The sequence below is a fragment of the Petaurus breviceps genome, unplaced genomic scaffold (assembly GCF_028583685.1).
Source record: "Petaurus breviceps papuanus isolate PSGF00001 unplaced genomic scaffold, PetGlider_PUasm1.0 103, whole genome shotgun sequence".
Lineage (NCBI taxonomy): Eukaryota > Metazoa > Chordata > Mammalia > Diprotodontia > Petauridae > Petaurus > Petaurus breviceps.
In genome coordinates this window covers 6,199,112-6,212,824 of record NW_027185588.1, presented here as the reverse complement: position 1 = coordinate 6,212,824, position 13,713 = coordinate 6,199,112, and the positions used below count along the sequence as shown (strand labels likewise).

At 52.5% G+C, this 13,713-nt stretch overlaps 1 protein-coding gene across 4 annotated transcripts; it reads left to right on the top strand.

The window, feature by feature from the left end:
- The first annotated feature begins 17 nt into the window (after positions 1-17).
- On the top strand, positions 18-11,350 carry TLE5 (TLE family member 5, transcriptional modulator). 4 transcript variants are annotated; one of them, XM_069104079.1, is made up of 7 exons: positions 18-66; positions 912-1,009; positions 2,997-3,060; positions 4,054-4,098; positions 7,008-7,070; positions 9,277-9,351; positions 11,131-11,350. In XM_069104079.1, the coding sequence occupies exons 1-7, from the start codon at positions 40-42 to the stop codon at positions 11,347-11,349; spliced, it is 591 nt and encodes a 196-aa protein (XP_068960180.1). In that variant the 5' UTR covers positions 18-39; the 3' UTR covers position 11,350. The 4 variants fall into 4 exon arrangements, with proteins under 4 accessions (XP_068960180.1, XP_068960097.1, XP_068960061.1 ...); XM_069103996.1 differs by having other exon boundaries at positions 11,128-11,350; XM_069103960.1 differs by lacking the exon at positions 18-66 and adding an exon at positions 434-547.
- The last annotated feature ends 2,363 nt before the right edge of the window (positions 11,351-13,713 follow it).

Here is a 13,713-nt window from a genome sequence, read left to right as displayed (position 1 = left end):
CTCCAACCGCCCCCCCCCTCCCCACCCCCCACGAGTGACATGATGTTTCCACAAAGCAGGCACTCGGTAAGGGGGCGGGGGGGAGCGGCGGGGGGCGGCGCGGCGGGGGGGCTGGGGTGGGGCCGCCCCCTCGGGGCCCCGCTGCTTCCCCGCCTGCACTCCTGCAGCGCCCCCCCTTTAAAATGCGCCCCCACCCTCTTCACCCTGCCCCTGATTACAGTGTCGCGAATCCCCTCGTGACGATTCCCCCGACCCCTTCCAGCCTCCCCTTTAGGGACCCGCGAGGAAGTGGGGGGGCAGAGGGATGGGGGGGGGGAGGGAAGGTATGTGATCGGGAAAAGGCTGGATTTTTTCATCTTAAAACAATGGTGGGGTGGTCGTGGCTAGGTGGCCCTGCAGCGGTACCCCCCCCCCCCCAATGTGCATGGCCTTGTGGGGGGGGCAGGAAATGGGGGGGGGGCGGGAGCTTATCCGAGTATGTAAACATCGGCCCTGTCGGGGCAGAGCTGGGCAGGCTGGGCCCAGGAAGTGCCTGGAGGAGGAGGAGGTGATGGGGATGATGGTGCTGGTGGGAGCAGGGAGGGCCTCGGCGGGCTGCCCGACTGCAGGCTGGAGGGGTCTGGGCCTAGCCCGAAGCTGCCGTGCCCCCCCCCCCTTCCAGCGGCCTGAAAGCAAAATGGAAGGTGGGGGGAGTGTCATATACCGGCCCCCCCCTCTGCCCCCAGCCAATCCCATCCTTTACTTGGGCCGAGGGAGAGGGGTCCTGCCAGGAATGAAAAAATTCCTCAAGTCTTATCTCGGAATCTTGATTCTAGCCTCCCCCTCCCCCAAATGGCCAAAGGGATTCAGGCCGGGGCTGGCCGGGTTGGAGGGGGAGGTGTCTGCCCTAACCTTCCCTGTCCCTCTCCAAGGGCTCCTCACACCTGCCCCAGCAGCTAAAGTTCACAACCTCAGATTCCTGTGACCGCATCAAGGATGAGTTTCAGCTTCTACAAGCACAGTACCACAGGTGAGCGGGCTCTCGGAGCCCGGAATACCCAGGGACCCTACTCTCCTCCTCCTGCCTACCTAAGCAGAGCCCTGAGCTAGGATCTGAAAGAGGAGGCTAGCACGGTGTCTGTGTCTGTGTGACCTTGGCCAAGTCCTGGCTCTGAGCTTGGGTCTCCCCATTTCAGGGGGTGCAGATTAGGTGACCACCAGAAGCCTTCCAGATTCTACGATTTGAATGGATTCACAGGGAACCCAGATTTTTTACTTAGCTCTAACAGTATCTCCCTTTATGACCTTGATGAATTGCTCCTTCCTCCCTGGCCCTCACTTGCCTTATTTAATAGATTGAGAACCAGCAAAGACTTTAGAAGGCACCTCATCTGACCCCATCCTCATTTTTACAGATATGAAGCCTTGAGTTAAATGACTTGCCTACAGTCATATGAGAGTAGCAAAGTAGGAATTTGAGTCTAGGACTTCTGTCTCCCTCTTCCCAGCACTTCCCTTGTAAGGTCCCTTCCATTGTGTAGAGCATTATATAAATATGAAATGTTGCTATTCTTAGAGTGAGCTGCCTGGGGATGGCTCTCCTGTCTGACCCAAACCTTCCAAACCAGGGCTGGTGGGAGTGAATGCCCCCTGAGCTGGCCTGTTATTTTCCTCCCTTCTGCCACCCCTATCACACTACCTCTCCAGGCCCAGGCCCATGCCTTGGCTTCTGTTCTTCAGTGCCAGTGGGACCTCCACTCCCTTTCTTCTCCCAGGCCTGGCCTTGTCTTCTGCCTCATCTTTTCTCCAGCAGCTTGCCCATGCACCTAGGGACATAGAGGCCTTGTTTGTAGGGAAGGGAAGGTGGAGACAGGCTTTGGGATGTCCTAGGTAGGAAGTGGGATGACTCCCTGAGATAAAGAGTAGGACTGGGGTAGGGTGTGAAGTCAGCTTCCCTTTTCCAGTAGGCCAGGAGTTCAAGGTCTGTATCCTTGGACCAACTCCCACCCTCTCTAGGCCTTATTTTCCCTATCTTTTAGACAGAGATGGTATAATAATCTTTATGCTCCCTCCTTTTTGGGTTGAGAAAGGCATTTTGGAGACCTTAAAGCATTAGAGAAGTGAAATTATTATGATTAATCATACCTCCCCTTCCCCCCACCCCCAGTTTATGCCAAATTGGGTCGGGCCAGATCTGAAGATGTCTCCCTGCTGGCTTCTAGAATCACCTGGCTTATTGAATTTAAATAGATTAACCTATAGAAGACTCCCCACTCCCCCTTTGTTTACCAGGAAATTGGTGAGGGGTTGTTATTTTCCAGAAGGGTAATAGAATCTCTTTCCTTCCTTCTGTTAAAAAATATTGGGGGAGGGCGTGAGATGTGGTTTTCCCAGCAGCAGTGGCCCACTGCCTGCTCTCCCTCCTCTCCTTTTCTCCCTCCCTCCCTCCACTCCATTCCCCGCCCCCCCCAGGCCAGGAATTATGGCCCTCTAGAGCCTGGGAGGGGCCCCCGGAGACCGCCAGCCTTGTTTGTTGCACCGGATAACATGGAAATGAGGCTTTTTTGATTTCTAAATAAAGAAATGGGAGGGCCTGGGCTGGGGAGTGAGGGTCCCTTGGGGCAGGGGGAGGTGTCCCTGTAGGAGGGGCTGCTGCTTCCCTCCCACCTACTTGAGCATCAGGTGCTTTTGAGCTCAGGAACCCATCTCTGATGCCAGGAAAACCTTCAGAGGTTTGGCCTGCTGTTGTTCCCCTGCTGAAGATCCGATAAGATCCTTGGCTCGGGCTCCACTGGCTTGTGGGGGGAGTTTCTCCTTCCTCCTTTTTCTCCTTCATTCGATTACCCCCCCCCCATTTCTGAATTCACTTTTAAGTTTCCTCAGATTCCATGAAGTGCTTTGTAAACCAGCAAGACACTTTATAAATGGGAGGCCTGCTTTGCAAACCATTGTAGATCAGGAGTGCTTTGTAAATGGTGCCCACCGCCAGGCTTCCTCCTGTTTTTCTCTTTCCAAAGCTTGAAACTGGAGTGTGACAAGCTGGCCAGTGAGAAGTCAGAGATGCAGCGTCATTACGTCATGGTATGTCCCAGGCTCCCCTGACCCCCTGCAGAGCTAGTGTCATTCCCCTGGCCCCCCTTCAGGTGAGGTCAGGACCAGGGTGACATTCGAGGCCCACACTCGTGGCTGTGGCAGTGGTGGGAACATATGTTTCTGATTTTCAGTCAGAGCTTCCAGGGGAGGATTTCAGAGGCCTGGGCCCAGCACAACAAAGGCAACTTTTGGGGATTCAGGGCCTACCTGGGGAGCCTCCTGCCTCTTTCCCCAGAAAGGCATGGGGGCTTAGGATCAGCTTTGGTGAGGGGGTAGCTGAGAAGTTTTCAGAAGTTACTGATAAAGGAGTTGAAGTAAATGGCTGCAGCCAAACCCCAGGCCTTCACTCCCTGGCCTCTGTCCCAGGCAAGCCGGCTGGCTTGGCGCAGCAGGGTAGGACCCTGGGCCCAAGTGCCAAACCACGGCGTGGCAGGCTGGGCCCGGCTTTGGAGCAGGCCTGCCAGCTCACCCCGAGGAGCCCTGCTGCCTGGGAGGCTGGGCTGTCTGCCCGCCTACCACGGAGATGGGGTGGGGTGAGCTCACCGGCACTTGGATATGAATAATTCAGGCCTGGCTTTCTGTGCACACTCTCCCTCCACCCCCCTGCCCTTGCCAGTTGCTTAACCCCTTGGTGCCAGATAGCTGGTTAGGAATGCCCTGTGTAGGGGGAAAGAGCCCTAGCTTGTATGTAGGAGACTGGGATTCATGTCCCAGGTATGTCCATCTGTCTCACTGTGTTACCTTGGGCAAATCTCATCTTCTCTCTGATACTCAACATCCCTTGCCCAGGTCTGTTTCTAGCTAGTTGTGTGTGACCTCTAGTCTCACTAGGCCCCTCTCTCTGAGAAGCAAGGATTGGACCAGCTTGGTACCCAGGTCCCTTGGGGTTCTCTTGGTCTGTGATTGTTGGACAGAACTCATGGGGCTGGGTGAGGGCCAGCCCTGAACTGTTGCCTGCTTCTTTCTTCATCTCTGTTACAGTATTATGAGATGTCCTATGGCCTCAACATTGAAATGCACAAACAGGTAAGATCTGGTTTGCAACCCCCCTCCATCAGTCCTTTCCTCCCTCCTTTCTCTCCCCTCCCACCTGCCTCCCTCCAGGTAGGAACCACTCACTCACCTTGGCAGCCACCCCAGCCCTACTCTAGTTACCGCCTCCACCCTGTTCCTGGGGCCCCCTGGGGTTTGTTCTCTGGCCACCCCTAGAGAGGTTTTTCTCAATAGGAAGGGGGGAGGGAGATGAGGGGCGTCTCTCCAGGGACAGTGGCCAAGTGGCCTCAGAACCAGACTCTCCTACAAAGCACTCCTTGTCTGAACACACCTGGCAGTAGGGGTGGGGGTGTTCCCTCCTTCTGACATGGGCCAGTAAAAAGGGGTGCCCAGCCGTTGGGGTTAGTCCATTAGGCTTAGATTCCTTCCCCCTTTTTCTCTCTTAACTGCTGTTGCTTGGAGGCTTCCTTGGGCCAGACTAGTCCCCAGTCCTGGGGCTTTAGAGGCCCTTTCTCTCCTCAGGCCTGTTTCTCCAATGATAAAATGAGCCTATACTAAAAGGCTGCTGCCAAGGTCCCTCCTAGCTCTAATAGTAGTATATGATCCATTTCCTGCTCCCCCTCCCCCTTGAGCATTGTTTTCTGTGGTTTCTTTTTTTTATTTCCTATGTTTCTCCACCCCCCAATAAAAGAATTGGGCAATCTGTTTACTTCCGTTTCTCCCCCCTCCTAGCCCCGATATTCCATGTTCTAAATTCCCAGTTGTTGTAAATGTGACTCTTCTCCTGCCTTGTTTACAGATGAGGAAAAAGGTCTGTTAAGGAAATTAGACTTCAGGGAATCCTAGACTTGAGGTCAGGAGCCTTGTGTTTTGAGTCTTAGCTCCCAAACAGACTTCACTAACCATTTGTCTAAGGACCAGCCCTCGTCTGGCTGGACAAATGATCTCTAAGCACCCAGGTAGTTTTGGTGGGTAGTCTTTTTCTGTGGCCTTGCACCTCCTGGGTGAGTGGGCTCATTGGTTGGCCTCCTTGTCCATTTCAGGCAGCAAAGTTCTCTTGCCCTGGCTTTATTCTGTTGCTTCAGGGATTTCTGATGTCCTCGGTGTGGGTCTTTGCTCTCTGGCTTCCTAGATGGCCTTGGAGAGTTGCTATATATTACCAACATGGTGAGCAAACATAACAAGGCATCAGCTTGTAACTTGGGCCCATCCGGAAAGATCTAGGTTTGAATCTCGCCTCTGACTCTGCTTCTAAGAGCTGCCTGACCATAGGACAATTCACTCTACCTCTCAGCCTCAGTTTACTCATTGATGCAGTGGGCATAGTGATGGCCCCTGTGTCACAGGGTGGGTGGTTGTAAGGACCAAATGAGAGAATGGATGTAAATGGATTGCCAATGTCAGAATGCTTCCGTGTCCCTATGTCCTTACCTTCCAGAGATGACATTTGGTTGTCAAGGCCACCCCCTATACCACAGAAAGAACTTGGAAGAGGGAAGGGCCTTTGGGAAAATCTCTCCTTTATTAAATGAATATCTGAATTCTATTCCTGCCCCCCAAAAGGGTATTTCCCAAAGGCTCTCTTACCTGCACTGGTCTGAGCCATGCCCCAGCACCTCCTTTCTGAAATTGCCTTCTGTTTACACTTCATCTATATCTTGTAGAGAAGTAATTATTTGCAAGTGGTCTGGGCAGGGATTGTGCTGAAGTCTTTTCTTGTCTCCCTAGCTCTTAGCACAGGGCAGTGCCCTGCACACAATGATTACTTAGTAAATGCTCTGAGGACCTCACTCCTTACTGTAGTGAAGGGTCTTGGAATGAGCCGTTCCTTGGGCCCCTCTGAGCCAGGCTTGATGGGGTTAGTTTGAAGAAGACATTCCCCTCCTCTCCAGCAGGGATATGCCTAAGGCGGGACTGAACTTCCTTTGTAACTGCTGTCAGCTATTTGAAGGACCTTTCTGGGGCAGAGGGATCAGACTTAGTCAGCTTTGCAGGACGTGGAGTGATGAGGTTTTATGGATCACTAATGGTCTTCGGGCCAAGGTTGTTTGTGGTATCAGGTGGACAGAGGATGTATTCCTTAGAGAATCTGTATCTATCATTCCCCTGAACTCTTAAGAGTCCATAAACCCCCATCCTTGAGACCCAGAAGAACAACATTTCTAAGTTGGAAGGCACCTCAGCTGTAGTCCAGCCCATAATGGAAAGGAATCCCTCTCCCACACACCCAGCAAGTGTTCATGGCTTGCATAAAGACCTCCAGATCAGGGAAAGCTTCCTCCTGCCAGGAGAGCCCGTTCTATGTCTGAGCACGTCTTGTGAGGAAGCCCAGCCTGGCATCTTCCACACGTTGCTCCCAGCTCTGCTATCTGAGGCCAACCAGAGCAGAGCTAATCCTCCTATGGGAGAACATCTTGAGTACTGGAACACAATTAGCTGTCAGGTCCCTCCTTAAGCCCCCTTTTCTCTAGGTTACATACCCCTCCCCAGGGGGCGGGGCTCCATACCCTTTTTCTGGGTGCTCTCCAGGAAGAAGCAAAGTCAGGGTGCATGGTCACTGGTTTTCAAGTACCTGAAGAGCCTCATGGGGCAAAGGGAAAAGTCTGGGGTCTCTGTGGGCCCTGAGAGCAGCAGAAGGAGCAGCTCCAGGTCTGGAAAGGCCCATCTGGGGAGCAGGGTGTTCCTGGAGCTGTCAGGAAGGCTGGAGAGGGGCGCACAGTGACCTCAGATTTGCTTTTGAGATGCAGTCATTTCGTGGTCACTGTCCCTTGCCCCATCTTTAAGAAAAGCCTGAATCCTGGTTGGTTTTGTTTTTCCCAGACTTGAAACCCCTTTTTCTGACCCCCCCCCCCTCCAATCTTAGACTGAACTCCTCCCTTGCCTTGACTTCCTCCAAGGCCAGATTCTTCTCTCCCCTTCATCAAAGACCTTCTGTCTTTCAGGCTGAAATCGTCAAGAGGCTCAATGGAATTTGTGCTCAAGTCTTGCCCTACCTTTCACAAGAGGTAAGGGGAGCCCCAGTTCCCCAGGATTCCTGGAGTTGGGCCAGCAGGGGGCAGCCAAATTGCATATCCCAGCATCCTGATCCTCCCCAAGGGAAAGCTGTAGGGAAAGTCATTCCTTCCCCGCCAGTCCACTTCTGGGGCTGGTGACCCCTGCAGAGGGTCCCAGAAGCCTGGGCCAGTGTGGAGCACTGTGCCAGCACAGTTCAAGGCTGAACCCAGAATGGAATTGGGAAATGCAGGTGAGAGAATCTGAGTGCCAGCATTCGGAAGCCTTTGCCTCTACCTCTCAGACTCTGGGGGGAGTGCCTCTCATCCTGCTTCTTTTGCATTTTTGTTTCCTGTCTTTGGGAATGTTCACTAGCTATGTATCCCAGTGGGATGGAATGTCAGACCTAAGTCACAAAGGGCTGCATTCAGGTCCTACTTCAGGCAGTCCCAAGCTGTGTAACCCTGGGCAGGGTACTTTCACCTCTGTCTGCCTCAGTGTCCTCCTCTAAAGCAGGGATAAGAACAGCACTTCCCTCCAAGGATTGTTGTGAAGGTCAAATGAGAGCTGTCAGAGGCCCTGCAGACCCGACCCTAAGAGTTACATATGTACCACAAGGTGATCTTGGCTAAACTGCACCTCAGTGTCCCCTCTTAAATGAAGATGGTAGTGTTGGCATTCCCTGCCTTGCAGGGTTGCTGTGACGAAAGCTCATTTATAGGAAGAACTGTTGGGTTTTTAAGTTTTCATTACTAGCTGTGGGACTCTGTGCCAGTCACTTCCTCATCTATAAAATGGGGGTAAATAATTGCCTTCCTCCCAGGACATGTTTTGTAGTTCTTAAGCACAATGGAAATGGGAGGTCCTGCTAGTCTTACTAGGGAAATAGAAGGCAGGTCCAGGCCTGGCTGCTCCTCTGAATGGTATCTGGACTGTCCATCAGAGGAGGAAGCTCAGCTGAAGGCCCATGAGCATTATTCTGGTTATAGGTGTCTCCCCCTCTCCCTCCTTAGTGGGATTAGCCTTCAAGGCTGCTGGCAAGGACCTTCCCCAGACATCTGGGAATCTGACCCACCCAGAATGTAGGTGACAAAGAGACATTTGGGAGAGGGAGCAGTTGATCTTGCAAGCGGAATGGCTCAGGGAACCGCCCACGGTTCTGGCTTTTGGGTCAGTGAGAGCTTTGTTTTCTCAGCCCCACCAGCAGTGGATAATTTGTGATCTTCTGCTGAGGGAACCAATCAACAAACATTAAGGCTTTTATGTCTTCTCTGTGCCGACCGACCGCCGTTCAAGGCACTGGAGTCACTTTGTATTTGAAAGAGATTGCTTCCTGGCATGGGGACTCCAGGTGTGGGTTCAGATTTTGCCTCTCACAGTTGCAGCCTTGTCACCCTGAACCAAGTTCTGCCTTCCATTCAATCTCCATCTTCTCATCTGTAAAATGGGAGGCAAGTCCTGGCCTCACAGGGGTGTTAGGAAGGGCTGTATAGAAATGCCAGCTAACGACTGAGAAACAGTGGATGCTAGGGAGTTTTTTTTTTCTTTGCACTTTGTAAAACCACTGCAGTATGGGGCATGATAATTAGGGACTCTGTGTTCTAAAAAGTATCATTTCCTTAAAAGGCCATCATGGGAATCCCAAGCTGGTCCCTCAACAGTGGCTCCACCCTTGGGTCCTTCTGGTTCTCTTATATTTCTGCTGGGCACCTTGCCAGCTGTGGGGCCTGAGATTACCACCCCCCTCCCCAGTACTTAGAGTAGGCATGAGATGAAAGAACTTTGAACTTGGATTAGAATCCTAGCTCTTACTAGCTGTGTGACCTTGGGCAAGTCACGTGCTCATTCTGAGCCTGCATTTTCTCATTTCTATAATAGGAGCAATGCCACCCTGACAAGGTTATGAGGAAAGCATTTAGTAAACTTGAAGGCACCAACCATCAAAACAGGAGCTCTGGAACAAGAGGGAATCAGTGGGGGGTGGGGAGGAAGAGGCCCAGTGCTGTCCAAAGAAGTGCTTAAGGGAGATGCAGGTTCGGGGAGGGTGGGGGGCTTTAGAGAAGCCTTCCTGCCCTGGGAGCTGGCTGGTGACCTCTTGGGCTCCTCTCTCTGGAATTCTGACATCCTGTGGGCCAAGCTCTCCCATGACTGGGCATTGGGGCTGATGGGAGCAAGTTAACACCTCTTTCTCTATCCTACCCCCCTTCTTTCTCTCCCTAGCACCAACAGCAGGTCTTGGGGGCCATTGAGCGAGCCAAGCAGGTAACTGCTCCAGAGCTGAACTCCATCATCCGGGTATGTGTCTCGGCAAGCATGAACTTGGGGGCAGGGCACCTCTTCTCAACTTGTTTCCATAGTGCTACCTCTTCCCCTCAATGAGTACACACAAAAGAAGAGTTGGGGAGCTGGTTCTAGAAAATTCCACCCTGCCTTCGATCTGGAGCCACCAGATCTTTGAGGTGGGCCTGGGGAGAAGCGGGCTTTGAGTCTCAGCTGCGCCCTGGTGTGACCAAGCTCCCTGCTTCTGTCTGTGTCTTAGTTTCCCTGTTTATAAAACTTGGGGATTGATCCCCATGGTCTGTAGGGGCCCTTCTGGGCCTGACACGCTAGCAACAAGAGTCATTCTTTTGTCCTGTGACACATGAAGCAGCTTTTGGGTAGAAAAATGGTAGATGGGATTGAGCACTGGGCTTGGAGGCTGGAAGAACCGAGTCCAGCTTCTCTGGGCTGAAGCTTCCTCATCTGCAAAAGTGGGGATAATAGTCATAGCTCCTTTGGGGGGCTGTTTGGGTTAATTGAGATAGTAGGTGTAAAATCACTTTGTTAACCTTAAAGTGCTATGAAGACGTTTTCCCCTGACCCCCAGAAAGCCCAAGGCTGCCTCAGAGATCTCTGAATGAATGTGTACAAACCACTTACCCTCTCTGGACCTCAAGTTTTGAAACTATAGACTAAAACTGGGGAAGTATTTCAGCTTCCAAAGATTCCAGCTTTGGGACCAGAGCCCTGAGTTGAGTCCCCAACTCTGCTGCTGCCTCTGGAGCCTTGCACGAGGCCTCTGTTGCTCGTCTGTAAAGGAAGCTGCTAAGGCCAAGTCTTTCTCCCCCTTGCAGAGCTGTCCTGAGAAAGATGCGTTACTGTTAGCAGACCAGAAGTTAGAGCTGGGACCTTGTGCCCTGCCTATCTTGTAGCAAATCACACTGACCTCACTCCTTTGATTCATTCATTCAGTGGGTGTTGAGGCCCACATACTCAGTATTTTGGAAAAGGGAAGAAAGTAGGCAAAAAGATTCCAGTGTGTCTGCCTAGATGGTGCTGGAAGGGGATCTGTGATTTGCTCTCTTCCAGTCTAGCAGAGGGGCTAAAACAGACCCAGAATTTTACCCCCCAGAGATGGCGCATGAGTGCACGCCAATGGAGCCAGAGGAAAATGATCTCTTCTTGGGGAGAGGGGTTTAGGAAGGGGGTATCTGGGGGGGCCTGGTAGGAGGGGGACGATTTAGTGGCTAGAAATGAGAGCAGGTCACTCCAGGCATAAGGAACTGGCTTAGAGCAGATAGGTGTCCTGCTGGCTGCAGGGAAGGGAAGGCATGATAAGTGGGGACACGTTGTGGCTTCCTGAAGAATCTAGACTGGCTCCTGTTGATAGAGCAGGGTTGGCATGTTTAACAGTGAAGGAATTGCCCACCATCCCATCTTTCCAGAAGCTGATGTTTCGTAGGTGTCCATAGACTGAGTCATAAGAACCTTCTGGCACAGGGCACAGACTACCAGGGCTGGGAGGGTCCTTAGACTAATCTTGAAATGTTGCAGAGAAGGGACCTTAAGAGACTCAGATTCAGTGCCCTCATTTGAGAAACTGAGAGCCAGGATAGAGAGGGCACTGCCCCAAAGTCTGGCAGTCAAGATTAGCACCCATCCCTCCACAGCAGCCTGTCTCCTATCCAGCTCCTTATTGCCACCCCCCCCCCCCACTACCTCTTATGACAGATCTCCAGGTGGTGCTTTGCAGGGATTTTGATTTTTTCCTGTTTTCCTGCTGTCCTTATCTCCTTCCTTCCTTTCCTGCAGCAGCAGCTCCAGGCTCACCAGCTGTCCCAGCTCCAGGCCCTGGCCTTGCCCTTGACTCCTCTGCCTGTGGGCCTGCAGCCTCCGTCTCTGCCAGCTGTCAGCGCGGGCACTGGCCTCCTCTCCCTTTCTGCCCTGGGCTCTCAGGCCCACCTCTCTAAGGAGGATAAGAATGGGCATGATGGGGATGCCCACCAGGATGATGATGGTGACAAGTCAGATTAGAGGCACAGCACTGGGGGTGGGAGAAAAGGCTTGGTATTTATGGTGGCTGCTGGCACTCTGGCACCTCAGTGCCAGCTGGCCCATCTAAGACGTCACCCCCAGCCCCATAGCTTTGACTGTTCCCCTGCCCCCTGCCAGCCCCTTCCCCTTTCCCCTAAATCCCTTGGGGTGTGAATGGGACCAGACCAGGTCGGAAGGGAATAAAAGAATGAACCCATCTTAGCTCCAAGCGCCCCCCCCCCCCCCCCGCCCCCAATTCACCCCCGCAGCAAACAGGCCGAATCCCGTTCGGCCTGTTTGCTGCGCACCCAGCACAGCAGTTCCCCAGTCCCCTCCTGGTACTGCATGCAATCACGGATGCCAGCCGGCCCCGGGTTCCTGCCCTCCATTCCCCCCTCCCCATGTAGAGGTTCTACCCTGCCCCCCTCCACCTTTCCTCTCACCTGCCATTTGCTTGCCTGACTCCTCCCAGGCTCTGCTCCATCACCCACCTAACCTGGGACCTGAGCCCCTTCCATTTGGGCCAGGCACCGAGAGAGAGCTCAGCAGCAGGCATTTGGGGGAGAGAAGGCTGGATGGAGAGGACCAGAGGGACCTGCTTCCTCCCCCACCCCATGCCCACAAATAAAGATGAGGGTACCGCATTTGTCTGGTTTTCTTTCAGTCTGCTAGCCTGTCTTTTAAAAGAAGAAACAAAAAAGAAAAATTCACCAAAAAAAAGGCCCCCTTCCCCTTTCCCCCAATTTCGTGTTTGTATATAGTCCTTTAGACAAACTTGTCGGCTTCTGGTGTTCATTAATCTAATACAAAGGAGGAATGGAGACACTGTACTAAGCTTGTACTAGCTGTGCCTTTCAAATAAAGATGTGAGACGGTTGGTTTAAAGTGCTCCTGCTGTCATCCCTGGGGTCTGCTGCTCAATAAAGCTTGCCTTATGCCTCCCACGGGAGCCTGAGGGGCCTCAGGTGGGACTTCCAAGCTAAGCCACCTTTCCTGTGCAGCCTCGGATGCAATCTCTGCTCATACCCCTCTGGACAGGGAACTTGCTCTCACTTGTCCTCATGCACCCAGCTAAAAATTCTCTACCTCATCTTCCTAATGAGCTGGTTTGGCCTATTCTCCCTGTGTGCTACTCTGCCTGGTAGGCCTGAGGCTCAGCACACACTTGGAGGCATTTCCAAGCAGTAAAAGGCCTGGCTGCCAATGGCCTGCACTCTTCAGACCTTGGCTCTGTTCTTGGCATTTGAGGGCTCTGGATTCTTGCCTTGAGTCTGTCCAGACTCCTAGGATCTTGGAGAAGTCTTGTCAACCCTGGGCCTCAATGTCCTCTGAAATGCGGAGGCAGGATTGGACCAGGTGATATCCCAAACCCCTTCAGGCCCTGATTCTGTGTTCTAAGGATTCCTTCATAGCTTTTGATGTGTTCTCAACAGTCCCTTCCAACTGTGATCCTTGAGACTGCACAGAGCCCAGGATTATGTGTAGTCACTCCAATAGATCCAGGAAAAAAGGCCTTTTCTTGGATGGGGCCATCAGCTCTCCTTTTCCATCCTTTCCCACCCACAGCCTTCCTTGGAGGCTGTGAGCAAGGTTATGGTCTCAACCCTAGGAGGAGTTCCTGATGGAGCCCTTTGTCCGCCTCTATCAGGAGCTGCTGGGCTCTTTCCCTTCATGTGTCTCTGAAGTTTCCAAGTACCCCACCTCCAACTTCTTTACTCTGGGGTCTGACCCTTTTGCAAGCAGGTTTTCTCCCTCCACCTTGACCCTGACTTCCTCTGACCTGACCCTACAGGAAGCTTTCCCTGTTGGCTGACATGAGGTCAATTCATTCTGGAGACCAGTTGCAGCAGGTGTTTCCATCTGGCATTGGCACTCAGCTCTGCATTCTAGGCTGCATCATCTAGCCAGGGGCTGCATTTTCCTGGCCAGAGTTTTATGAGCTAGATCCACCCAGGAAGGTGGGAGGGGAAAAGGGGCTGGGGAAAGGAAGATGGTTAGGGTCAGTGATGGCCCAGGAAGGACAGGAAATTAATGGGAGGCTGTAAAGTAGATGATGAACCCATCAGCATTTTTGGACATAAGATAGTTTGGTGTAGTAGGAAGAGTCCTTGGCTAGAGATGGAGAGACCTTGGAATTAGCTTTTCCACTGGCTTGCTATTTGATCTTGGGAAAAACCTTTCTCAATGGACCTATTTCTGAAAAGTGAAGGCATTGGACTACATTTTCTCAATGTTCTCTGCCAACTCTGATGTGTTCTAAGGATTCCCCCAACTCTGACATTTTGGGTTCTAAGGGCCCTCCCAGCTCTGACATTCCATGTCCTAAAGGCCTTCCCAGCTCTGACATTCTCTGTTCTAAGGTCC